This window comes from Meleagris gallopavo, chromosome Z, assembly GCF_000146605.3.
Source record: "Meleagris gallopavo isolate NT-WF06-2002-E0010 breed Aviagen turkey brand Nicholas breeding stock chromosome Z, Turkey_5.1, whole genome shotgun sequence".
Classification (NCBI taxonomy): domain Eukaryota; kingdom Metazoa; phylum Chordata; class Aves; order Galliformes; family Phasianidae; genus Meleagris; species Meleagris gallopavo.
This window is the reverse complement of record NC_015041.2, coordinates 40764079-40790740: the sequence shown is the minus strand read 5'-3', so window position 1 is coordinate 40790740 and position 26662 is coordinate 40764079. Positions and strand designations below refer to the sequence as shown.

At 36.5% G+C, this 26662-nt stretch overlaps 1 protein-coding gene across 1 annotated transcript; it reads right to left on the bottom strand.

Moving 5' to 3' along the window:
- Positions 1 to 3387: 3387 nt before the first annotated feature.
- Positions 3388 to 25199, bottom strand: LOC104915150 (A disintegrin and metalloproteinase with thrombospondin motifs 19-like). The gene is made up of 5 exons (XM_019610218.1): positions 25038 to 25199; positions 10572 to 10737; positions 5388 to 5560; positions 4401 to 4484; positions 3388 to 3591 (listed from the first exon to the last, which is right to left on the bottom strand). The coding sequence occupies exons 1-5, from the start codon at positions 25197 to 25199 to the stop codon at positions 3403 to 3405; spliced, it is 774 nt and encodes a 257-aa protein (XP_019465763.1). The 3' UTR covers positions 3388 to 3402.
- Positions 25200 to 26662: the final 1463 nt, after the last annotated feature.

Below are 26662 nucleotides of genomic sequence, written 5' to 3'. Positions count from 1 at the left end.
GCTTTTAATAATAGGTTTTACCTTTTGGTTAACCTTTAAGTGAGGTCAGGCTATTGGACAAACTATATTTGTAAGTTCCTTCCAACTGAACTACTCTAATTTCTTTATTTTTTTTTTCCAGAGAAAAATGCTTTATGATATGTTTATCTCTAAAGTAATAGTGTTAATTTACAGCTGTCCAATTGTTTTACCAAGAGAGTCCCTAAAACCATTTCTATCTTAATTTCCACATACTCCTTCTATCAAGCCTCCCTGATCCTATCCAAATACAATATGCAAACTTTATCTTTCTGTCTTCTTTTTATTTTATGACACCATATTCTAAATACAACATTGTTTCACCAGAATAAGTCAATTTAAAGGGAAACTAAACAAAATCTCAGAGGGTCAAACAGAACTATGGTGAAGAAAAATGATCAAATTACTAGTGTACTCACAGGTACCACTCCAGCCTGTCTGGGCAGCAGAGAATGTGAACACTGTGGGCACAAATGGGCTTTGCTTTCAGTTTTACAGAACAAGTGTTAAAGTAAGTCTGGAAGATAACCTTTTTCATTAAATGGCTATGATGTCTCTTTGTGGAATAAAAATCTTTATTACATACATGTTATGCTCTTTACATTTTGCATTAAATATTAGTTCTGAAAAATAGTGATAATCAAGACCATATTTCTAACTCTTTTGGCTACCAGAAACAACTGGCTTGTGTGAGCACAATGAAGCCTTTTCAAAACACTCTTGCTTGTTCTATTGCCATGCTAGACAAAAAGGAGGTGTCGGTAAGTTTTAGCAGCTCTACCACAGAATACGTTTGGAAATAAAAAAGCGTACATTTTTACTTGAAAAAATACCAAGAAAGCGATATTTATCTCCCTAAACAAAATTACTTCTCTCAGTAAGGTAAGTCTGTTGTCCAAGGATGTTTTTAAGTTATGACAAAGAAGCTTTTCTGTGATTGTAAAACAGAATAATGCTCTCTAAATTAACAAAACACACAATTGTAGCCTTATGTGGGGTTAGCTATACCATAAAACTGATGATGTGCAGAGGGAGCCTGGATTAGCAAAACATTCCCACAGTCAGCAAACCACACTGATATGATTTATTAACAGCTAAAGCAGCTCTGAGATGGTAGGTAGTATAGTTTGGAGAATAAAACTACTGAAAAAAATGTCAGAACAGATCTCCAATTCCTGGCTGTAGTACTGACTTACTCTCTGATCTCAAACCAATCACTTCCCCATTCTCTGCTTTAATTTCCTTAACACTAATCAGCAAATACTTCAAAAAAAAGCTTTTTAAAACTAATAGATAAAAACATAGGAAATGCAAATCAGAATACCGTATTACCAAGAACATCAGAAAAGTGTGTCTTAAAAGCATAATTAGACTTTCCAAAAGAACTTTTTTACCATTTAGTAAGGTTACATTAAATTTAAAAAGCTCTCTGGTCAAATGCACTGTCTGCTAAAGACATCTCTAAGCTACTGTCTCTTGACTGTCTTAACTAAGACCTCATTTGCCTGAATTCCGAACTCTCCTGATTCTTCTCATGAAGCCTCATAAGGAAAGAATGGCAAATGAGAAGAAAGAGGTGTTAAATTATTTGATTTGTAGTATCTTGCTGTAGAAACACATCTCCCAAGTTAAGAAGTGCAGCCTTGGACAACAAACTAAAACATCAGTCTGATTTTCTGTATTTTCCCATTAAGCAAAGACAGATTTGAAGATCAGATGTTGGACAACAGCCAATTTTGTCAAACAATGGCATAGAAATTCTCACTTTCCTGGCAGTGCCAGTGGTTGAGGCTTTGAAGAATTCAGTGTTTCTTCAAGCTGCTGTAGGAGATGCAAACACTGAAAACTGATTCAAGAGTCAAGGGACAGATGAGAAATCACTCAGCAACACATGCTTCCAGTAGTACACAATTGCTCAATTATTTTTGGAATGTCAAAGAGTACACTGAGGTGCAAGAAGCTGTTCTTCCCTTAAGTCCTGTTCATCAGCCCAATGCCCAATTTATGATACTTGGCCATTCTTCATGCCTTGGCATAATTCACTCTTTCCTGCTACTTAGACTTTTTCTCTGCCATCTAGACTCTTTCCCCATCAACACATTCATTGCTAATATTAGTTGGGGTCTGAAAAATCCCCCTCTAGTCTGCCATCCCAGAGATGTTTTCTAATTAATGTAAATTTTATTACAGATGGTATTATCTGGTTTTATTACCGCTTGTATCTTTCAGGGCAGTTCAAAGGAAACTGAATGAAGGACTACCACTTAGTTAATACAGAAATGTGTAAAAACTGATCCTCAAACAACAATCTATGGTGCAGACAGAACAATGATAAATAGTAGAATGGGGAACAGGTTACAAGTGAAGGATGTGGTTTTTCTTAAGGAAAGGTAGGAGATTAAGCTGCAAAAGTACAAAAAAAAAAAATAATAATCTATGTTTGTAGACGATCTGGATTTCAGCATCCATTGCTTCTAGCATGTTCTCCAAAGCAAGAAAATTTACAGAAGCTTTTTTCTGCTTTGAACAACTGAAATTTAGATACTGGAGTACTTAGAATGTAACCTAATTTAACAAAATGTATATAACTTTCAGTGACACTGTCCTGAATTAGAAGTATTTCAATACATACGAACAAATAAAGCTGATTTGGAAGGAACATTGAAAGTTCATCCAGTTTAAACTCCATTGCAAAAATGGGGCTCAGCCCAATCCTAGACCAGCTAAATCACCATTCTCCTTCCCACTGGAAAATGGCTGTACTCTGTTCAATCAAGATGCATCTCCCTGTGCCACCATGGAGAGCCTAAAGAATACCTACCTGCCTGGGAGGAAAGAGGTAAGTTGGAGGCAGGTGTCCTTCTGAATATGTGAACTGTCTGATAGTATTATAATTAATCACAGATCTGAGATCACACTTCTGTGTTGGCAAAGTGAGTACTGTACACTGGGCACACAGTAAGACATATTTGTTCTAGATCCATTACAAAGAAGTATAACATAGTGACGTGATTAACGTCATGCTGATGCAGTTCTGAATCTTCTAGACATCCTTTTGTCTTTTGAACAAATGTACCTGCAGGACTGTATGCTGCCTCCTGAATGAATACATGTAGAAAGAAGCATCTAATCTACAGCCCACCGAAGAAGAAACAGGAGAAATTTCAGATGTTTACCAAATGCAACTACTATCTTCCACCTCTTTAGCACCATCTTGTTCTCAACATTTCAGCCTCTAAAAAGACTTTCAATTAACTTCCATTTTCTAATTCTGGAAAGATGCCTCAAGTTTTACTTTTTCTCATTCAAAACTAAAGTCTGTGTTATCATCTATCAACTCTTTTGATTAATTCTTGATCCATAATGTTCATACTATGCCATTCCTTATTTTTTAGTGCTCATCCATCTATAATACCTTGTGATAAGTATAGCTGCATCAACTGACGACATGTCTTCTCCCCAGCTTGTTGACATTTCTAAGTGTATATCATTCTTCTTGCCAAACTCTTCATGCTGCCATTTACAAAAGCTTTCCAGCATTTTTTCCCCATGATGTCCAATATACATATCTGCCTAGAAATGAAAATATTGATTCTGTTAAAATTGTGATTTTGTACAATATAATTAAGGACTTTTTTTTTAATGAATTTGCAAAAGTATACTCCCTTTCATGGCACAGTGTATGCAGGAAAGTTTCTGTTTCTGAATTTAATACTACCCTTCTACGTTAAACACAGATGAAGACACTGTACTGAGATGAGTACAGATAAACTGTTCACCTAAACTCCTGCCCCCTTTACACAATTACTTTTCACTATTGACTGAGAAGATTAGTGAAGATGAAGAATTTGAACATAAAATGAGATTTCACTTGCTGTGAGAATACAAAATACTTTCTTTTAATATTTTAAAATTTGAAACATAGATAGGAAGATCTCTTTTTCTTATGAACTAATTAAAATATGAAAGGATTTCTATAATACTTCATAGAAATGACAAGAAATCACAGCACCTTTTGGTTGTTGACTAGTTGTCTGACAAATAACATTAACTCTTCTACCATCCACCAAGTTTTAAAAAGTTTGTCATTGAGTTTATGTGAATATACAAAAAAGCAGTTAAGCAGCTTGATTTCCAAAGGAAATTAAATTTTTTTTAGTGACTTTCATCTGCAAGCATAGGAATTTCAATATATACAATATACATCTTAGCAAAAACTTGATCTTTACTGGGACTGTCAAGCATTGTAAATAATACATAAAGAAAACTGAGAAAAGCTGTTGGCCATTAAAGTAAATGAATATTACAAGCCTTCACAGAGCAACAAGCTGAAGTAGCATTGTCCTCTGCACACTTAAGATGTGCAGATGATGCATACTTACTGGAGTCTCATGAAGGAGGACAAGCTTAGTAACCCGAAGATTAACTTGTAGTCCAAGGCTTTTGTGCTGGAAAAGGTTAAAAACCTAAGGAGGGGAAAATAAATAAATAAATAAATAATAAATAAATAAATAAATAAATAAATAAATAAATAAATAAAAGGCATTGTTTTGAACACATTATATTGTAGACTAAAAAATATCAAAACTCAGAGTAACTAAAAAATTCTGATATTGTAGTGAGGTTGCTTTTACTTCCAGTGACTTCAACAAAGCCTAAAGCTAATGTATTTTGTTATTAGGCAATATTGCTTCCAGGAGAACAGAAAGAACCTTTCACACTGACAACAGTCATAACTTTATGAAGTTTAGACAATTTCTCCACATACTTGCACATGCATATAAAGTTATTCACATGAAAATTGTTACTCATTCAAATGCGAGATCATGGCAATAACCTTCCTCTCATGCAAAATAGTTTTTTTATTTATTCCTCAGTTTATGCTCCTTCTTCAGAACGTTCTTTCCTTGACAGATCCTAGTTCTTGCTGCACTGCATAAAGTGTAGCAACAGCTGGGAGGAGTGGTAGTCAACTCAGTACCTTAACTTTTTTTCTTATCCATTGTGATGATCATGTAATCCTTCTAAATGACAAAGTTGCATTTACATAGCAAGCACAGATCATAAGAAACCATGCTATATCCCAGGTTTCCAATAATATCATAGTCTTCTAATCAGAAAATCACCTTGGTCAGATCCCATTTTCTAGTTTCATCGTTGAAGATATAAGACCAGATGGTGCAAACTGATGTGCAGCATCATGGTTTTATGTTGCAAAATATATGTGTTAAATCTTGACAGCCTGCTAATGGTCATGTGCTGGCTATCTCTTTACAGGTACTCTGACAAGATAATAAAAAGAAGCAGTGAAATCAGTTCATTATGCATGCACTGGTGGCAAAAGCCAAAATGAATTTTAAATTTCCTACCATGTTTAAGATGGTTAGAATAAATCTTCTGGCAGCATCTTTTCCATGATATAGAACCATAGCTGGATCTGCTACCACAACTGTTTCTATATTGTACTCCTGAGGTAATTTGTAAGAGTATCGTTTTCCTCTTCCACTTTCTGATACTTTCTGATTCTTGGATTTTCTTTTATCTGTAACATAAAAACATTGCTTGAAGAATACATCTTTCAAAGTACACCTTGCGTACCTTAAAGATTTGCTACCTGTAATTAGAGCACCACACTGACTGTGTGCAATATAATTCTCATGAACATTAATACATTCTTATTTAGCACTGTCAGTGTGATAAGGCTCAGAGTGATGGCCTGAATATAAGTTCACATGAGGGAAACAAGATTGTCATTCAGCTGCTCAGATAAAGACAGTGAGATTCTTTGCATCCTGCTACATGACATATTTATAAAATAGTAGGTGCATCCTTGTCTGCTTTATAAGATAGAGTTAAATTAATATTCTGTTTAACATACAAGTAGTCTCACTGAGGTTGAAGAATCACTGTTTATCTGCATAAAGCACAGAGAAAACATCCAGTAAACGTATCTCAGCATAATAGATGATGAATACAGATTTGTCACAAACTGAGTACCAAGAAAATATACAGAAAAATTCACTGATTTGTAAAGATGAAAGACAATTTCAGATGAATGATGTCAAGAATATGCAGGATAAAATATGACTGTTTTTGTGTTTTGTTTTGTTTTTAAAGCTGTACTAGCAGAATTTCAAAGTCATTGCTACTGTCACTATAAGTTGCTGAAATATTTTTTTTTAAGCGTATGATCTCCGGAAATAAAGCAAGCCTTGGGTTTTGATTTCCTAAGAAGAAATACTAGATAAATCCAAAATGATCTAAATTTTAACCTCCCACCCCTTGATCCTTCGATCAGCTTGCTTAGCCTTATATGGATAGCTAGCTCCCCGCTATACTTGTGTTTGCTGGTTGGATCCAGAGCCTAGTGCACAAAACAAAGCATCATATTTGTTTTTTTCATTTTTTGAGAATAGTTTTTAATGAAACTGTACTATCAAGTATCCATATTTGTGCCAAGAAAACACACCCTACAAGCTATACAACTGTGACTTACTATACGAGCATTTAAGGCTGCATGAGTAGGCTAAGGCTCTGAGTTTACACAGTAAATTCATTTGGGTTAGAAAAGACTTGTCATGAGCCATCTGATCAATACCATTTTCCTTTTAGGAGCAGTGACTGATTCCAGTATAGCTTCCAACATCATCATTTGTTCATAATTCACTTCTTCCTCACTAACAGCATCTATCGGTTTTAATTTAGCATCAGCATGGAAGTTCTGAGAAGTTTGCTAATATACTTCTCTAATATTTTACCTAGAGATCTAATTTTTATTCAGAACTGAAGTAAGCAGCCCACTATTTAAGTCAGTGTTTTGCTAAATGCACCACAGTCCCAAAAACTGCTGTATCCTCTATTTTTTGGGTTGTTGTGGATGAGAAGACTGCTCAGCTTCACAGACAAGCTGGCTGCAAGGGGCAGAGTCTCTCATTTCCTCAGATATCTGCTGGATTAACAAACCAAAGGAAGATCTGTTCTTGGTCAGTCAGCCTTATCCAAATTGCTGGAAAAATTCCCCATCATGTGAGACCTCATTTATCTGAAAATTTTAGCTCTTCCTCCAGACTCTTAAATAAATAGAATTGCTAATTTTAGTAGTGTCATCCAAACAACTACTGTGATTACTTCCCCCTAACAGACCAAACAGGTTTTAGGCAAAAATACTTGACTACTCATATATACAAAAACAGAATTGCTCATTAATGAATGTATACTACATAACAGATAACAGCTCTGTAAAAAAAAGTACCTATATTGACACTGCATGTAGTAAAATGATAAAAGCCAGATTAACTAAAAAAAAACAAAAACAAACAACAAACAAAAACAAAACAAAAGAAAAAAAAAAACAAAGCAAAACCAAAACACTGCTTCTTGGATGTAAAGATGCAGAAATTCAGTTTATAAACTAAATTACAATAGAAAAATAAAAAATAAATGTTACCAGAACACTGTGATCAGTAAGACTTTGACTTTCAGTGCAGTTATAAAGAACATTAAGATTTCATATCAATTTACTACTTCAACTCACAATCTGGGACTGAAATGAAATCTATAAATACTCTAGTACCCCAGCCAAGAAGTCTAGAAACATTTGACATTCAATAGCCTCTCAAAATAATAATTAATAATAATAATAATAACCCTGAAAATTCAGACATTGAAGCAACAGATAGCTCAGAAGTATCTGAGCTGACATTATGAAGAAGTTATGACTGCAAGACTCTGACACATTTGCCAGCCCTCAGGCACGAGAGTATTTCCTGAATCCACTCGAGTCTGGCACAAATAAGAGAACCCATCACCATCAACACCCAGGATTTCTTTTCCTGGGGAAAAGAAAAGGGATGCATTAACCTTACAGAAGAGTAAGGAAAGAATGTAATGGAAAGCAACCACTCAAGCAGCACCAGTAACCTCTAGCACAATCTCAAAAATCTACATCTACATCTAAGATTATTTATGCATTTCATTTCTTGATTATTGGATGGAAACTGCATTTAGAGCAAGGACTAACACAGCTATTGCAGCTGCCAGTCCATTCTTCATTCCACTAAGTCAAACTTCTGCTTTTGGTCCAGCAAAACTAATTTTTTCCTACAAAAATAGCATCAATTTAAGACCACAGTCTGATTGTAACCCAGAAGAACTGAATATTGGTTATTATCAGAACAGAGAAGTAAAAGAAGAACCTTCCAGTCTCAAACAAAGAAAGGATTCAAAATTCACATCTACTGTATCTTGTGTAAGCACTCTCACTCATCATTTGTGTGAAACAGAACAACCATTTGAGATTATTTTTTCTTCCTAGAGTACTTTTGCCATGACCCAGCTACAATGCACAAACAACTTCTGGCTTGAACAAGAGCTTCATACTAGGCAGAAGGAATAGTCCACAGTTTCTCAAGGCAGATCTAGGCAGATCTTTGCTTTAATAGCAATTCCTTTTCTCACAAATCTTGTGCAACAGATCTGTGAACTGGTTTGGTTTGAAAGGTATCATAGATGGACCATCTGCTACAGAAAGGTGCAGAGTTTGAGATCTGTGTATGTGCAACTGACTCACATAAGTAAGTAAATCATACACGTTCAGTGAAAAGATGCACACACATTCCCACAAATTCAGAAAGTAAACATTTTCATCAGTCCTATTCTCTCAGCAAGAAAGAAAACAGCCCATTTGCAAAACCAATTTCTTTGCTCTCCTCGGATGACTTAGGCTATGTAGTATCTTTCAGCACAGACCACAACAGTTATAGACAACAAACCTTCATTGATTGCCTCCCCTAATTCTGCATGAAAAGCCATATACGTATTATGAAGTGATCCTTCAGCACCTCCAACAAAGACATTCATTCCTTCTAACAATCACAGTTCATCACTGGCAATATATATTTGCTTGATATGTAGTCAGCCTTTGAGATCAATTTGGCTTAAAACCAGCAGCAAAAATACCTGTCCCATAGCATCTACTCTGACACACCAGTACTACAGAAGCAAGAGATCCTGTTGTAAGATATTGCTGAGAAGTAAGCATATGTAAGGCAACAGTTACATTGTGTTGGACAGGTACAGTTCTCTCCAAGGCAGCTGTGTAAAATCTGAGTATCAGAGCATCAGAGTGCTCCATGAATCTTCATTAACTTACCTACTTGACAAATTGGTTTAAAATTCTCAAATATTGCTTTAAAAGCTATTTTGTTGTTTTGTTTTGTTTTTGTCTGTTTTTTTATTCTCTCCTTTCTGCAATACACTTTAAGGCTGTACCCATAAAACTAATGTTCTGGTGATGTTAGTGATGCTAAGTATTGTCACAACAGCAACTGCTCATAGCATAGATACCATTTTTATCAATGCAGCTTACTGCAGCTCCACTATGTAACACAAGTTGTAACATCAAAGGGAGGGACTAGTCTTGCTATATATATATATAACAGTATAACAGAATTAGTCAGAAACTGCAGACATTTAAAGCCTCCCGGAAATAAGGTTATGCCAGAAGATGCTAATCAGTTATTCACAGTTTGAGCTATTTTTAAATTCCAGACTGGTAGTAGAGATAATAAAACCTACTTCAAACAAATATTTGAATCTCTGTTGACAGACTATTTGCACTGTCAGAGCCTTGGGCATAAGATTACTGGAACAGAATAAGCTGACTTTTCCATTTTAGAGGACACGAGAAAGTGAAAGGCTGACTGCTGATGAAAATGACAGAAATTTCCTTACAGATAAGTCTGCATCTTTATTCATTTTCATGCATACCATGGATTGTTATATAGCATATGCCTCTCTCGTGTTTGTTTCTATGATAATTTCCTACAATATCATTACAAATATCCTCATCTCATGTCTTCTTTCCTCTGAAGAAAAGAAGCCATCAATTAATCAGGAACAGCAGAGTCTTATTTTCCACAAAAGCCCTTTTCTCCTCTGTACTGGACATTACTAAGTGATCATTACATGCCAGACTTTTTTTGAAGCCCCTTTTCTTGAAAAAACTGTTTCTACCACCCAGTTAAGAAGATGAATTTCACATTTTTTTTAAGTGACAATCATAAAAGATGAACACTGTTACAAAGGTCATTTAACATCAGTGTCTGACTTGCATGAACGTTCAAAACATTAACAACTGTGATGATATGTGCTTATGTTCTAAAACTGAATAATAAATACAAGCACTGCACATAGTATGTAAACCAGCACCTACTAAGACAACAGTATGAAGATAATAGACTGGGTCAACAAGTAGGTTGTAGTTGTTAGACTGAAATAAAATGGCCCCAAATTTTCTACTTTCAAAATATAATGAATCACTGTACTTGTTTATTCCACAACAGAAGATTCCACCTTTTGACAAATGAAACTGCAGTCTCAGTATGCCACCTTGAAGTTGACAATAAGTTAATACTATAAATATAATCAAATATGCTTTTGTTGGTTTTTAACTGCTGCCTATAGATCTTAAATACATGTTCACTACATTAAGTCTGTAGATCTTAAATACATGTTCACTACATTAAGTCTGTTCAGTAAGATTTGTGTATTACCTGTAACAACACCACAGTACTGATTCTGAGAAGTTGGTTTTTCAGTAATTTTCTCCTCTACGGACCTTTTTCGTCTGTACACCCTGTGTGCATGACCTGTCACAGCCAAAGTGTGATTGAGTGGCTCAATAAATATGAAGTCCTCATTAATCTGTATAAACCCCATCTGCAAAGGAAAAGGAACATAAGATAAGAATTTACGAAGCTATGTAATTGTGCACACAGTTCACAGAACCAAAAATAAACAAAAAAAAACAAAACATACACACAAAAAAGCCCTACTCCATTTAAGAAAAATCTTTGTTTTAGTAACCTTATTAGCTAGGTGACTACCTCTATATTTTACAAGTCTTCTTCTTGAGTGAATTGGAATAAATCTAATTTATTTCAAAAAAACTTGTGGATGGGTGGCTCGATGCCAGTAGTAGATGCACAGCAAAAAATGTGGAATGTTAAATGCTTGCTTTGGGAGACCCATGGGGTCATTTAAATATGTACAGTATGTACACAAAAGTCTATACACTACTTCAATAACTCAGTTATTGTCACATTTTTATAACTGTATTAAATGAAATTAAATGAATAATTTGGGGAGTATGAATATATTTTGAACAACTATGAAACTATTTAGGGAGTATGAATACATTGTGAACAATGAAACTCTAGAAGTCTTATTACAGCATTCTTTTTGCACATTTTGAATTTAAACAAGTAAATAAAGTAAATAATTAAATACATAGATACAGAGACAACAAGCCCAGCTGAATGCCAGCAGCTGAAACAAAAAAAAACAAAAACATTCTACTAAGCTTTTTTTTCCTTTCCCAACACAATTATGTACACAAACATACAGAAACATCTAGTGTTCCAGGTACATATCTACTGTTACGAGAGTTTGGCTAAAGCTAAAATAAATAAGCAAATAAATGTAATTTATTTATATAATTAACATAGAACCCTAACTCAGGTCAAATTGTTAAAATGCCCAGTATAAATTCCTATCAGAGTCACTAACACTGAGGATCAAAGTGTTTTCCTGTGTTGTTTTTTTCCATCTGAAAATATCATCAGCAGGACTGATGATGAACTTTCTCATTCTCTGCACTGAAAAAATGTATTAAACAGTTTTACTACAATAAGAAGATGTGGTACATCTGGCTAAAAGAAGCAAAGAGTTCTTCTGTATGTTTCCATGCAAAATAAAAGACAGAAATAGTGAAGAATTTTGTCACTTCCAGAAGTATGTAGGTGGCACTGTCATATTGAAAACAAAAATAGTTTTTAATGGGAATTATAAAGTATGTCTTCTTTCAAACTTATTTGGGAACTATTTTTAAAACAAACAAGCAAACAAACAAACAAATAAAACACAATGACCTTTCCTTTCTCCGCTATCACATCAAATAAAAGGGAATACATGTAGCCACACTAGCTGCAGAAACCTGAATGCATATTGAAAATTCATCACTAAGACTGTACAGAAACTTTTAAGTAGTTAAGTTTGTTGACCTGCTTTTTAGGTCAGCTCACCTTCACCATGGTCTATGAATATTACACAAAAGATTAACTACACACATATCACAAGGCACTTCCTGTACACATACCAGCTGGCAATTCTACATATCCTGAATAAAGTTACAATGATCAATAACAATTAACCGTGCTTATATTTAACTATAAAAAACAGCGTTTTTAAAACTATTATTTAAAAACACAATTTTTAAATACATGTAAAATGTATAACTATACTTGCTCCAACAGATCGACATCCTTGCTTTGGAGGCCCCAGAACTGGATGCAGTTCTCCAGGTGAGGTCTCAGCAGAGTAGAGGGGCAGAATCAGCTCCCTCAACCTGCCATTCACACTTGTCTTGATGCAACCCACAGTACCGTTGGCCTTCTGGGCTACAAGTGCATATTCCCGCTTGTGCTGAATCATTCATAACCGTAACTCCCAAATCCTTCTTCTCTTCAGGGCTGCTCTCAAGCCATTCTCTGCCCAACTTGTATGTGTACTTGGGATTGCTCCAGTCTAGGTGGGCTTCGTGAGGTTGGAATGGGCCCACCTCTCAAGCCTGTCCAGATTCCTCAGGATAGCCTCCCTTCCCTTTAGCATGTCAGCTGCCTCACTCAGCGTGGCGTCATCTGCAAATTCGCTGAGGGTGCTCTCAATCCCAATGTCCATGTCATCTATGAAGATCTTAAGTAGCACCAGTCCCAACACCGGTCTCTGAGGAGCACCAGTCATTGCAGGTCTCCAGTTGAAAACTGAGTTGTTGATCACAACTCTCAGAGTGCAATCATCTGTCCAATTCCTCACTCAGCAAGCAGACCATCCATCAAATCCATTTTTCTCCAACATGGCAACCAGAATGCTTTGCTCAAGTCCTGACAGATGACATCAGTTGCTCTTCCTTTATCCATTGATGCTGTAACTCTGTCATAAAGGACCACCAAGCTTGTCAGGCATGGCTTGCCTTTAGTGAAGCCATGTTGGTTACCACCTATCATCTCATCTTTATTTTCCACATGCCTTAGTAGGGCCCTCAGGAGGATCTGCTCCATGATCTTGCCAGACACAGAGGTGAGTCTGAGTGGCCTGTAGTTTCCTGGATCTTCTTTTTCTCCCTTCTTGAAAATGGGGATATGTTTCCCCTTTTTCAGTCAGTGGGAACTTCACCAGACTGCCATGACTTCTCAAATATGACAGCAGCTTGGCAACTTCATCTGCCCGTTCCCTCAGAACCTGTGGATGGACCTCATCGGGTCCCATGGGCTGGTGCACCTTCTGGTACTTTAGGCGGTCTCAAACCTAATCTTCACTTACACCAGGCAGATGTACCTTCTCCAAGTTCTTCCCATGGTTTTCTGCAACTTGGGTGGTGAGGCTAGAGCCTCTACCAGTGAAGACTGAGGCAAGGAGGTCTTTGAGTGCCTCAGCTTTCTCAGTACCCCTCATGACCATGTCTCCAGTTTCCTTACAGAGAGGGCCTACCTCTTCCTTCTTTTTTATCACAGTTAAACTTGTAGCATTTCTTCTTGTTTCCCTTGGTTTGAATTATTTCCGTCTGGGTTTTAGCTTTGCTAACCGAATATCATGGTGTTTTTTGTACTGTTTGGAAATCTCTGCTTGGCCAGGGGAGTTTGGGGGCTTGCTTATTTTAGGCCGTCGATCCAGAATGCCTTGAATTTCCTCCTTCGTTGGCTATTCTCGTATTTCTATGAAACAATAAGCTAGATTCTCATGCAGTATCTATTTGTCAGTGCAGGGCCACTGTTGACAACTGCCGAATTCTGATTTAAGCACTGTTAATTGTCACAGACTCCATAAGTTTCCTTCTGGGTGGAGAATCACAAGGCAATTGTTTTGTCAACAAAATGAACTAGACCAAAGTGCTCTGGAGCTTCCCATGCTTATTTGGCCGTTTTGTTGTTTTTCGTTCCCTGCCGCTCGTGCGTGTAGTCCTTGTCTCCTGTTCCTACACAGAAGGGAGATGCAGTTATTCCACCACTGATTCTCGCAGCTCTTCTTAGTTTAAGGGGAGGTTTCAGATCCTGGTTCACCATCCAGTGTATAGGGACTAAATTTATCATTACACTGTCAGTTTTCATGAAACTACGATTGTTCTAAAAGAATCAGCACTTCACAAAATGTGAAGTGGGGCTGATACGCACTGTGCTGTTCTTGTGCATGCATCCTGTCATAGCCTCACAGTTAAGACCTTGAGTCTCTGAGACATACTTATTTTGCATTAGATTTGTTGTTTGCTATTAGCTAACCATCTGTGTAGAAACACAGTAGCAGTGAGCTATGTATAACAGTCAGATGTTAGAGGAAGAGAAGATTGTAAAATGATGCATGTCCTCTGTGGGTGTTAATTTGGAATGTCCTTAATCAGTAGGACCTGAATCTTTATGTTATCTGAGTCTTCAGATATCTTCTCTCATTCCTTGCCAAAAGTCTATAGGTGTACAGTGTATATAGTTTTTAAAATGTTGTAATCATACTAATCTTTTGAAAGATTTATGTTATCTAGTGGAATGTCCTAGTAACACTGAGAGCAACAAAATGGAAAACAGAAAATTTGTATTTCTAGATTTAGTTAGCATAAATCTTTTGCAGCATTCACTTTAGAAAAATATGCTCTTGTCAAGGGAGGGCCAGCAATTTCCTCAGCATGTATAAATTCATGTTCTGTTGTACCTAGTATGTCAGAAATATGAATCATTTTTGGGAACTGCTTTTCCCTTAAACACAGTGACCTCAGTTGATTGTTTCAATGCTATTAATACAGCAGAATGAGGCTTTGTTTTTTTTAAAAATACATATCTTGTTGATACATCTGTATAGTTTTGCACAAGCAAACTTCCTTTAACACTGATACCATTTGCTCATAGTCTTATTTCTGGTTGAAATTCCCAAGTTCTCCTGGTTGAAATCCCCAAGGGATCTCAGGAATAGTAAATGGATCTTTTCTTTTGCTTTATAGAAAATGGGTCTTCCAGCATTTCTTTGGTCTCAGAGGAGAGGCACTGCAATGTTTTGATAGGTTTTGGTCTTCTAAGGAGAGGACAGTTAAATACTACTACTTTGAAGCATTATTCTGTATTTTACAGTATAGGAGAGTATACTATTTTTAAAAATTATATTATTTTTAACAATTGATCATGTACCATTTGATTCTGTATTTTCAGGCACCATTTTCAGTTAACACCAGCTGTAAGAACATTTTTCCCCAAAACTGTACTTCAATATAAGCAATTTACTAGAAACCATTTTCTCATAAAATGCTGGTATTGCAATCTCTAAACAGAAGTCTATTAAACAGTTGTCAGATTACTTTTAGGAGGTGGTACAACTATATTATTTTATAAAAGTATAACTTGGTTAACACATAGCGTTGTAAAGATAAAAACAAAGCAGAGAATTTAGCTGGCATCAGGTCTCCATTCTGTTGCAAAGGTTCTAAATAGCTTGGATATAAATCATAACTGGTAAGGAATCAGACAAACGTGCTGTGTGTAATAAAGACCACAAAATAAGATAAGGTGAAAGAATATGCCTCTCATCCAACTTAGCAAAATGCCAAAGATATATTTATTTACTTTTTGTGTGTGAAAGCTGTAGATCTTTAATACTTAAACTTTTCCTCCAACATTTGTCATGATGAATATTTAGTGTAGCCCAATGCATTAAGAGATACAAAAGAAATAGGGAATTAGCTAGGATGTCATTGCTGAATAGATCAAAGTCGGCTGCTTAGGGCCCACTACCACTCTACAAACATCCAGGAAAGATCTGCAGAACATGAGCAGCAGCAGTGCAAAAATAAGTTTTAGAAGTCCACTTTCCTATGCTTCCTCACTTTTATCTATCTTTTTTTCCTCTTGTCATATCCAGAAAATCACTCTGTGTAGTCCTGTGTAGCTACCTTTAATCTAATTATTCAGAGAAGTGATAATAGTTTGCTGAGAAGCAGGATGAATTATCTCATGTAGCTGTATGCCAGTATTGATGAATTATTGTGGCTACTTGATGTTGCTTGATATTGCAAATTTAAAGCTAGTTGAAGTATCTCTATGCTGCACATGAGCCATTTAGGGAGAGATAATCCTTCTGTTTCTCTAACACCTTGTGTAGTTGGGTTCTGTTCTGTGACTGAAGTTTGGCATTACCAGACTCCTCATAGTACTTCTCTGGAGAAAGGGAAAGGAGGGAAGAGATGATGCCACCATGTTTTCATGGACTGTACTTTAACTGATATTAAGAAGCAGGGGGAAGTTTGTTTCCTCTCTTGTTTTTTTTTTCTATAGAGATCTCACCCAATCTCACATCATGACCTTCTATTTCTGTTAAGAATACTGTCACTCACATTTATATCTTGTAGATGCCAATGACTAAATAACTACAGTGCTCATATATGGCTTTTGAAAAATGCATTTTCCTATGACACTGCTATGACATTCTAGTTACAGTAGTTTGGACTAGGTTGAAATATGGAAGTGTAAAAGCTCCCTTCCTACCATATGATTCCATATGGTAACACACTATGTGCAGTATACACATATCTTTGATATGGAGTATTTTTTAAATGATCAGAGAAAGTTTGAATTCTATAGTCTTCAGAATAAACCTCTTTTACTGGTGAGAGTTGCATGTCCAAAGGTACAACAAAGCAGAACCTAATTAGACATGAGTTCCAAGTAAATTTGGAGAAAAAAAATCTGAACCAGAAAGAACAGTTCCTCCCTACACACTCCCAGATTTTTCTGCCCAGCATGTCATAAAACATCAAATGAATTAGTGCATGCTCAGTGCATTTTATTGGGAAAGCAGAAGAAAATAGACTACAATACACGTGCTACATCATCAAATCCAGACTTCTGCTATTACAAGCTTCAATTTCCCTCTCTTCTAAATATATATTAAAAGTCTTAAAAATTGATTAAGTTTTTTGCACACAGCAAAACTTTAAGATGCAATCTTGCTTACCTTACCTTTGTTTTACTGCATTTGACTAAATGGCATTGCTCCTATGAGATGAGACCTAGCTTTTCAGACAAAAAAGCTCTGTTGAAACTCATACACAGAGTAACTAGTTGCAGCACATTAGACTGCTCCATTTGCCAGTATTCTGCTCTAAGTGTTTAGAGCTTAATCAATTTGAACATTAATAGAGTAACACAGAATAAATCTCTCTGAATGGACTCTCAATGGCAATTTCATAATCGTAGAGCATACTTTTAATTACTAACCACTTACAATTCTTGAAAAAAACAAGGTTTTTCTTTCTTAAATAAGGATTAACTGCTTCTTGCAATTCCTTCATTTTTCCTTGCATTTTATTTTAATTTTAAGTAATTAAGCCAATGCATTTAGAGAGTGAAAGTGAAGAAAGAAAATCTTTTCTTATTTGCTTCACAGAATCATAGAATGGGTTAGTTAGGCTAGAGGGGGCTTTAACAATCATCTAGTTTCAACCTCACTGCCATGGTGGTGTTGGAAGACGAGCTTTTTATTTTTCGGATAACACTATAAAAATCATTCAGGGCTTTCTTAGTAACTATATTTTAATAATCTGTATTAGGAAATAGTAGGTTTTTTGTTTTTGTATGCTAGAAAGTTTAAAGAGAAATTTATGAGTAAATTTTAGATGGAGTTGAGAAAATCTGTGAAACCTGTATTGAATTAAATTAGCTTCTGAGCATTCTGTTTCAAAGAATATTCATTTTTGAAAGTGAAACACTCTAGCATGTTACTCATTTGATATGCAGGATAATTCTGTGTGTCTTTTGATAGTATTAGCATTTGCAGTTGTCTTTAACAGTGAAAAGTCAAAGCATACAGGGTAAATTAGAAATGGATGCTGTAATCATAGAGCAGTTAATAAATAAATCAACTTTTTCAGAAGCAGTTGTCATAAAATAGCACTGAGAGTTTTAGTAAAATTTTAATATTAATTATTGCAATTATTCATAGACGTGTCTAATTCTTGTTGCCATTACTTTTGAGATACACTCAGTTGTGCTCTTTCTTGTGTAAGATACCTGCTGTGTTTGTTCTTGACATAAGTTGAAATCTCAGCAGTGTCAAGTTGGTGCTTAGCTGCTGAATTTACCTCTGACCTCAGTAAGCGGTCCTGTAACACGCCACAATACCACCCATAGTTTTTTGGTATTTCTCATGTAAGCATATCCATTCTGTGAAAACGTCATTTTCTATGGATTAAACTACTTCATCTCTAGTTTATTTTTTTGTACTTATTTAGTATTATTTTCTATACTTAATCTCAACTTCCCTGAGGTATTATAAATTCAGTCTTAAACGGACTTCTTAATTAATATACATAAAGAATTTTAATGTTGTATAGTATGTGTGCTTAGAAACACAGAAAAAACTATGTCCATCAGAAAAAGACTTTCTCAAATAAGTCTGAAAGAACTTTTGATGTTATACAGGGCCTATTTGTTCTGTGTTAAAACAAAAGGAAATAGCAAACTAGTTATTAATTTGAATTTGTAATTAGTAATTGAATTAGTAATTTGAATTTGTCGTATAAGTAGTGTGCATCATTTTGCATAGGAATCCTTCAGTTGTATAAATTGTATAAGTCCCAGATTTAAAGGTCATGAAATATAAATGAAACATCAGAGCAGTATACCATAGTGTGCAAAACATGCTTATGTCAGGACAATAGAAGGGCTGTGAGACGCAGCCAGGAGACAAATGCAAGCATGATATTTTTAAGTTCAAGTCTCCTCTGGCTGAAAAATTCTTTTACCAGCAGAAAATCTACATGTCCAGTTCTAGCTAATCGGACTTGAAGAATAAAATAATGAGTGATCTCATGACCCCTTCTGAATTTAACAGGAAGGTATGTTATTTGGCAGTTTACAAATCCAGAATGTTGAAAAACTGAAGCAACCCAAGGAGCTGTAAGCTTTTAAAAATATTTTTCATGATTTCATTTTCTCCAGGACAGTAACACTAAAGTAGTTTTCTTTTGGTACTTGTTTTTATTTGGAAGATAGCTAGATGAAATATGACCCACATTCATACTAAATTTGAATGAGTTGGCAACTGTAAGAAACGGAACATTGATAATCAGTAACCCGTTTTGTATGCAGTAATACTGATAGATACTGTGTTATTTTGTATATGGAATGCTTTTCATTGCATATTTGGTGAATGCACTTAAGTTTTCAAAATGAGAAAATGTTCAGTATCAAGCAGTACGTATTTAAAACAGAAAAAATACCTAGCTGTGAAATTAGACTGTTTTCTCACTAACACACATTAGACAATGAAAAGTCTGCCACACTGATACAAGGGCTGAAGCCAAGGCTCACCCTTCTTCCACATGCCTTTGTGCAATTTTCTTGTTGGAATCCATATCACAGCTCCCTTTTATAAGACTTAAGCCGCAAAAAGACCGGTTTCTGTTTTCAGTCTCTACTGAAGGCTTTATGTTCTCAGGATGATGGTACCTTACCATTATTGGAACATGAGTTTTTCAGCAAGTAAGTCATCTTTTACTCAGCTCTCTTAATCATGAACTCGCCAGGATCTATTACTGTATATATAGAGACATGGGAACCACCTCTAATTCTCGAGTACCATGCATCTTGCAGATTTTGTAAAGGCAGTTTAGGTAGTGAATGCAGTGGAAGAGGAAGGACCTGATATTTAGCCTTTTTAGTTTGCATTCAGAGTTCAAACTTTTTGAAGACCATCCCAGTGAAATCAATGAATTTTTGAATTGGAAACAGCTTGCAAAACATGTTTAAACTTGCTCTTGAAAGAACTCATCAGGGGCTCTTATTTAGGGCAGCATAACCACCAGGCTTTTTAGCAGGGTCTGTGGTAATAGAACAAGGGGAAAATGTCTTGAAGCTCAGGGAAGGTAGATTTAGGTTAGATATAAAGTCTTTTACAGTGAGGGTGATGAGGCACTGGAACAGGTTGCCCAGGGACGTGGTTGATGCCTTGTCCCTGGATACTTTCAAGGTGAGGCTGGATAAGACTATATGTAACCTGATCAAGCTGTGGTGTTCCTGTTCATTGCAGGGGAGCTGGACTGGATGGCCTGCAGAGATCTCTTCCCATTCTAAGGAATCCTATGATTGTAAAATTCTATGTGTATTCTGAGAAGAATATCCTCTTAGCTGCACTGATTAAGATAGATATTCAAAAATAAAGGTTGCATTTTTAAATAAAATAATTCTAGCTGAAAAAAAAGCATAATGGGAGGTTCTTCTTGAGATAGCTCATCCATTGCTCCTCTAAATGATAAAGGAGTTAGTTCAGTGAATTCATCTTTATTATAAGTTGTGCTACTGGTGTCTTCTGTAACCAATCCCAAGATATTTCATTCTAATGGTTCATCTCTCAGAGTGAAACAACGTACATTTTTTTCACATGAAATCCCTATAGGTCACAAATAATAATATCTTTATCTTAGAGTAATAGATTTTTTAGAAAAAAAAGAACACAAACATGCAAAACAAAACAAAAAACCAACCAAATTCCAGATGACTAACATATCTTTCAATCCCCTTCCCTCTTCTTATATCACACAAAAGAGAAAGTAGGCTACACTAAAATTCGAAGAAAAAAAAATAAATAAAAATTCTAAAAGTGTTCTATAAGTGAGGTCTCACCAACATTAAAAACTTTCATATTTCTTGGTTATTTAATGATAACATGAGAGATGTTTTCTGGTAATCACACAGGTTACAGAAAGTGTGGAAATTAATATATTGATGTACTAATCATCAAGGAACAGTTATATGCTACTACCACACAGTGTCATTTCCATAGAATGAATATAATAAATTGCAAAAGAAAGCAAGAAAATTGTTCTACTCATTTTTAGTAGAAATAAAAGCAGGACTGAAGATGTATTAGAATTAAAACTGTCGTAAAAGATTTTGCATCTACTTGTTGAAAGGAGAATGATAACAAGATAAGTGGAAGAAAATACCAGAAATCAAACTATATGAAAATCAGATTAATAGGGTAGGATGTCAGGCTGGAATCCATGTAAGAGAAGGAAAAGCACTGGTAGTGTACTATCACTAGATCAAATAGGGAAGAGACATTGATGTTACACAAGTCCTAGAAGCATGTTCTGAAAAAAAAACCAGTAGTTTGATGGAATGGAATGAGACAAGAGATGAAGTCAAAGGTGTTGCAGTGTTCATAGAGGTACAGAACATGGGGGCAAATTGAGCAGCTGCACATTTTATGAATGTGGGAATTGAAACCTAGATGTCAGGAAGGCAAGAAAAGAGATAAGCACCTGCATGAATATTTCTACTACTCGGATGGAGTAACATAATTTTTAATTACCTCTACTATATATTTTGCTCTATGATGCTAATACATTTTGACTCAAGTGTACAGAGGTATTGGCTTATAGTATTTTAAAATCTGTGAAGTTGCGCTCCATAGCAATAGAAGCAGTATTGGCAATTAATTGGATCATCTTACTTTGCAGCATAATATCATTTCTTTTTCATTTCTTATGGGTAGAAAGTCTGATTTTCTTAGAAGCAGAGTTAAGAGACACAATTTAAAAAAATACACACCATACTGGTATTAAAGTAGGAGGGCAATAAGTATTTATTCATTCTTTAGCAAATTGCAGAAAACATTTAATCTTGAAATGACACAGAAGCTCAAGTTTCAAGGTGAGCTTTTTTTTTAAGGTTTAAGAAATTATGGAAAATTTCCGTTTAGAAAATACGGACTATCTCAAAACTGATCTTGGGAAGCAGGGAGCCTCTTAAAATACTGATACAGTACATAGCAACCAGGGAAATCTGAAATATTCATATAATCACTTTTTAACCATACTGTTTTGTGAAATATATTTCCTATTTCCTAGAACTAGGTTCCCTGGTGGAGCTTTTTTAATATTTACTTTAAAATGAAATGGTTTTTTATGTGTTCCAGATATTCAAATCAACTAAGCCATTCTTTATGTTATTTATATAAAGATATTTTTAAAATTGTGCTTATGCTAAAAAAAATATAATTTAAACAGTTGGTAGTAACAATAAAGCATACAGTAGCAAATCTGTGACAAATTATTAGAAAAAATCATCTTCAGAAAATGAGGTCAGTTTGTGCTTCTTAATGTTAGGAAGTTAGACGTTAATTTATTATACTACAAATCTTACTCTGGTTTTCTTGGTAACCTGAAATTTTGCTTCGCTTTTTGGCTAAGATATCTCCCTTTGAATATGATATTGAGTCTGCAACTCCTACTTCTCCTTTTTAAGTAATATTGCAGCAGTAGCTTCAGTTTCTGAACCTTTAAAAAGCTTTGATAAAAGCTCTTACTATTACTCTTTCTCCAGTAAATTAATTTGTGCCTCTCATTCAGTTAAGATAACTGTTTTTAAATACTTGACACAGTGAAAAGCCATGATTATATCTATACAGTTTATTAATTAAAAACTTTTTAATAGACCAATGCTACATATTAGTCATCAGATTTTAACCACATAAGATATGTGTACCCATATACCATACGTTTTATTTCTTAAAAGATGTTTTAGAAGGAAGGAAGGTTGAGTGTCTCTTTTTTATTCTACGTTTTTTCCTTTTCATTCCTTTTTCCTTATTGCAGTTTTATTTTGATTATTTTTCTTCTCTGTTTACACTTGTGTATATGTGGAAATCCTCTATTTCACAGTGTTGCCTTTGAGAAAAAAAGAAAAACAGTTTTTAAAATGTATGCCGGGTTACTCAGTGACTATGGTAAAAAGCCCTGATGTTTTAAAATTTTCCTTTCAATATTTTAGATTTTTTTGTTTGTATCTTGTTTAAAAGGTAAAATGGGAATTATTTGTTAGCTTTGATATTAGAAGGAGACATCCTGGAGTTCGTGGCTGCCCGGTGTTGTAAGATTTTTTTGAATAAATATGGACTGAAAATCTTTTTGGATAATTTGTTCTATCTAGATACTCCAATATAAAGCTGACTAAAAGAACTGTAGAAGTTTGTTATGACACTGAAATAGCAGAGGAAGAGCAAACGAAGTAAAATATTGCCACATAAAAAATAATGCTTAGTAAGAAAAAATTAAAGACTTTACATATACACGTGAAAATCTTAGAATCATAGAATGGTTTGGGTTGGAATGGATCTTTAAAGATCAATTAGTATACACCCCTGCCAGGAGCAGGGGCACCTTACAGAATCACAGAATTGCAGGAGTTGAAAGGGACTTCAAGAGACTATGTCCAAAACCCCTATGAAACAAGGTATCCCACTATAGGTCACACAGGTAGACATGTAGACAGTTCTTGAATATCTCCATGGAAAAAACTCCACAACCACTCTGTGAAACCTATTCTAGCGCTCTGTCAACCTTACCATAAAGAAGTTCTTCCAGATGTTATTACAGAAATTCCTATGTTCAAGTTTTAGGCTGTTACTTCTTTTCCTATCGCTACACATCACCAAAAAGATCCTGGAGTCACCCATTTGCCTGCCACCTCTCTTTAGATATTTATAAACCTTTATCAATTCCCCCCTCAGTCTTCTTTTCTCCAGACTGAACAGACCTAGGTTACTCAGCCTGTCCTCACATGAGATATGTTCCAGACCCTTTATCATCTTTGTGGCCCTCTGCTGGACTCCTTCTAGGAGACACTTGTCTTTTTAACCTGGGGATCCCATACCTGGACACAGTAATCTAAATGTGGCCTCACCAGGACAGAGTAGAGTGGGAGGATAACTTCCCTCAATCTGCCAGCCACTCATTTTTTAATGCACCCCAGGATACAACTGGCCTTCTTGGCCACAAGGGCACACCTCTGGCTCATGGCCAGCCTCTGTCCAGCAGGACCCCCAGGTCCTTCTCTGCAAAGCTGCTCTCCAACAGGTCATCCCCTAACCTGTACTGATGCATACAGTTGTTCCTCCCCAGGTGCAACACTCTACACTTGCTCTTCTTAAACCTCATCACGTTCCTGCTTGCCCAACTCTCTAGTTTGCCTAGGTCTCATTGAATGGCAGCCCAGTTTTGTATCATCAGCAAACCTGGGTTAACTCTATCCCTTCATCCAGGTCATCGACAAAGTTGTTGAACAAGACCAGACCCAGTGCTGTCTCCTGGGTCTGGAGGTATAATTACTCCGACTGGACTCTGTGCTGCTGATGACAACCCTCTGAGCTCTGCCAGTCAGCCAGTTCTCAATGTACTTCACTGTCTGCTCATCTATCCCACATTTAATAACAAGAACGAAGTGGGAGACAGTGTCAAATGCCTTGCTGAAGTCAAGCTACAGAATATCCACTGCTTTCCCTACATCTACCCAGCCTGTGATGACATCACAGAAGGCTATCAGGTTGGTCAAGCATAATTTCCCCTTGGTGAATCCGTGTTATCTGTTCCTTATAACCTTCTTCTCTTCCAGTTGTTTGGAGGTGGCAACCAGAAGTTGTTCCATCACCTTTCCAGGGATGGATATGAGGCTGACTGTCTTGCATTTTCACAGATCCTCCCTCTTGCCCTTTTGATAACTGGAGTGGCATTGGTTATCCTCCTGTTTTCAGGCATCTCTCCCATTTGCCAGGACCTTTCAAAGATTACTGAACTATGGTTCAGTAATCACCTCTGCCAGTTCTCTCAGCACATGTGGGTGCATACCATTGGGGCCTGTGGATTTGTGTGTGTTAATTTTGGCTATGTGCTCTCTAACCAGCTCCTCCTTGACCAATGGAAAGTCTTCCTGTCTTCCTTTACTCAGATTCCGTTAATTCCAGGGTCTGGGATTCCTGAGGGCTAGTCTTAGTATTAAATACTGAAGAAAAAAGTATACAGAATCTTTGCCTTGTCGGAGTCCCATGTTACCAAGGCTCCCACCTCATTTAATAGGGGACACACATTTTCCTTAGTCTTCCTTTTGCTGTTGACATACTTTAAAAAAACCTATCTTGTTATCCTTTACCTCCTTTGCAAGGTTTAATTCCAGGTGGGCCTTAGCCTTCCTTATTGCATCCCTGTATGTTCTGACAGTGTTCTTACATTCTTCCTGGGTGGACAGGCCCTTTCTCCATGTTTCATGGACATTCTTCTTTCTTTTTAGTTTATCCATCAGTTCCTTACTCATCCATGCAGGCCTCTTCCCACCGTTCCCCAATTTCTGACTCGTACAGATGCGCCTATCTTGAGATTAGAAAAAGTGATGTTTGAGCACCAATCAGCTCTCATGGGCCACCTTACTTTCTAACACTTCAGCTCATGGGATGCATCCAGTGAAGTCTTCGAAAGAGTTGACTCTCCTGAAGTCCAGGGCAGTAATTCTAGTTACTGCTTTACTTCTTCCACACAGGATCTTGAACTCCACCATCTTGTGATCTATATCCCAAGCTTCCCCCAGTCATCACATCTGTGACCAGTCCTTCCTTGTTAGTAAAAACAAGGCCAGGTAGCACACCTTTCCTTGTCAGCTCCTTAACCACCAGTGTCAGAAAGTTATCAACACATTGCAGGAATTGAGTGGACCTTGTGCACCTGGCTCTGTTGCTTATTCAACAAACATTAGGATGGTCGAAGTTCCCCATGAGAATGAATGCCAGGGATCATGAGGCTACTTCCAGCTGTTTGTAGAAGGCCTCATCCACTTCCTTTTCCTGATCAGATGGCCTGTAGTACACACCCACAAAAGTTTCACTGATGTTATTTTGCCCCTTAATTCTTAGCCAAAAGCTCTCCACTTGTTCATCATTCCCCTCCAGGTGGAACATTCTAGTTGCTCTCTCACATAAAGAGCAGCTCTACCGCCTTGCCTTCCCAACCTGTCTTTCCTAAAGAGGACATAGCCATCTGACAGCGTTCCAGCCATATGAGTTGTTCCACAATGTCTCTGTGATCACAGTGAGATCATGGCCCTGTGACCACACATAAATCTCTAGTTCTTCCTGTTTATTTCCCATGCTGTGTGCGTTGGTATACAGTCACTTCAGAGAAGCAGGGGGTGCAGGTATCTCTAGAGGAATGAAAGAAGGTTTAAGCTGGGCTACTGGCAGTATTATCTTCCTTGAGGAATCCTCAGAGGATTCAGCTGGGCAACTGAGAGGCTTTTCTCCACAGTTTTACTAAAAAAGCAGCATTGCCATGCCACACCCTGTCATAAGGAACTCCACTCTCTTACCCCATCGAATCTAGTTCAAAGCTCTGGTAATCAATCCAGCCAGCTTGCACCCTAGCCTAGGTCAGACTGCCCAAATCCTCATCCATTTACACGAACGCTTCTAAGGATGGGACATCCACAGCCTTTTTGGGCGACCTGCACTGGTGCCTAGCCACCATTGTTATAAAAAATGTGTAGTACCTAACCTAAATCTAGCCTCTTTCAGTTTGAAACCATTATCCCTAGTCCTCTCACTACAGCCTTTGGTAAACAGTTTTTCACTGTGTATCCTATAAGAACCTTTCAAATACTGAAAAGCTATGGTACGATCTCCCAGTAAGCATCTCTTCTCTTGGCTAAACAAACCCAGTTCTTTCGGCCCCTCTTCATAGGAGAGGAGCTCTGGTCCTTGGATTGCTTTCATGACTCTCCTCTGGACT

Bases quoted from the DNA above. Each gene is read 5' to 3' on its own strand.
- LOC104915150 (XM_019610218.1), bottom strand. From the start codon at position 25,199: ATGAGTAAGGAACTGATGGATAAACTAAAAAGAAAGAAGAATGTCCAT. The intron at 5,561-10,571 runs GTAATACACAAA...TTTATGTTACAG, and splicing joins GTACTGTGGTGTTGTTACAG to ATAAAAGAAAATCCAAGAAT. The intron at 4,485-5,387 runs GTAGGAAATTTA...TCCCCTCCTTAG, and splicing joins TTCTAACCATCTTAAACATG to GTTTTTAACCTTTTCCAGCA.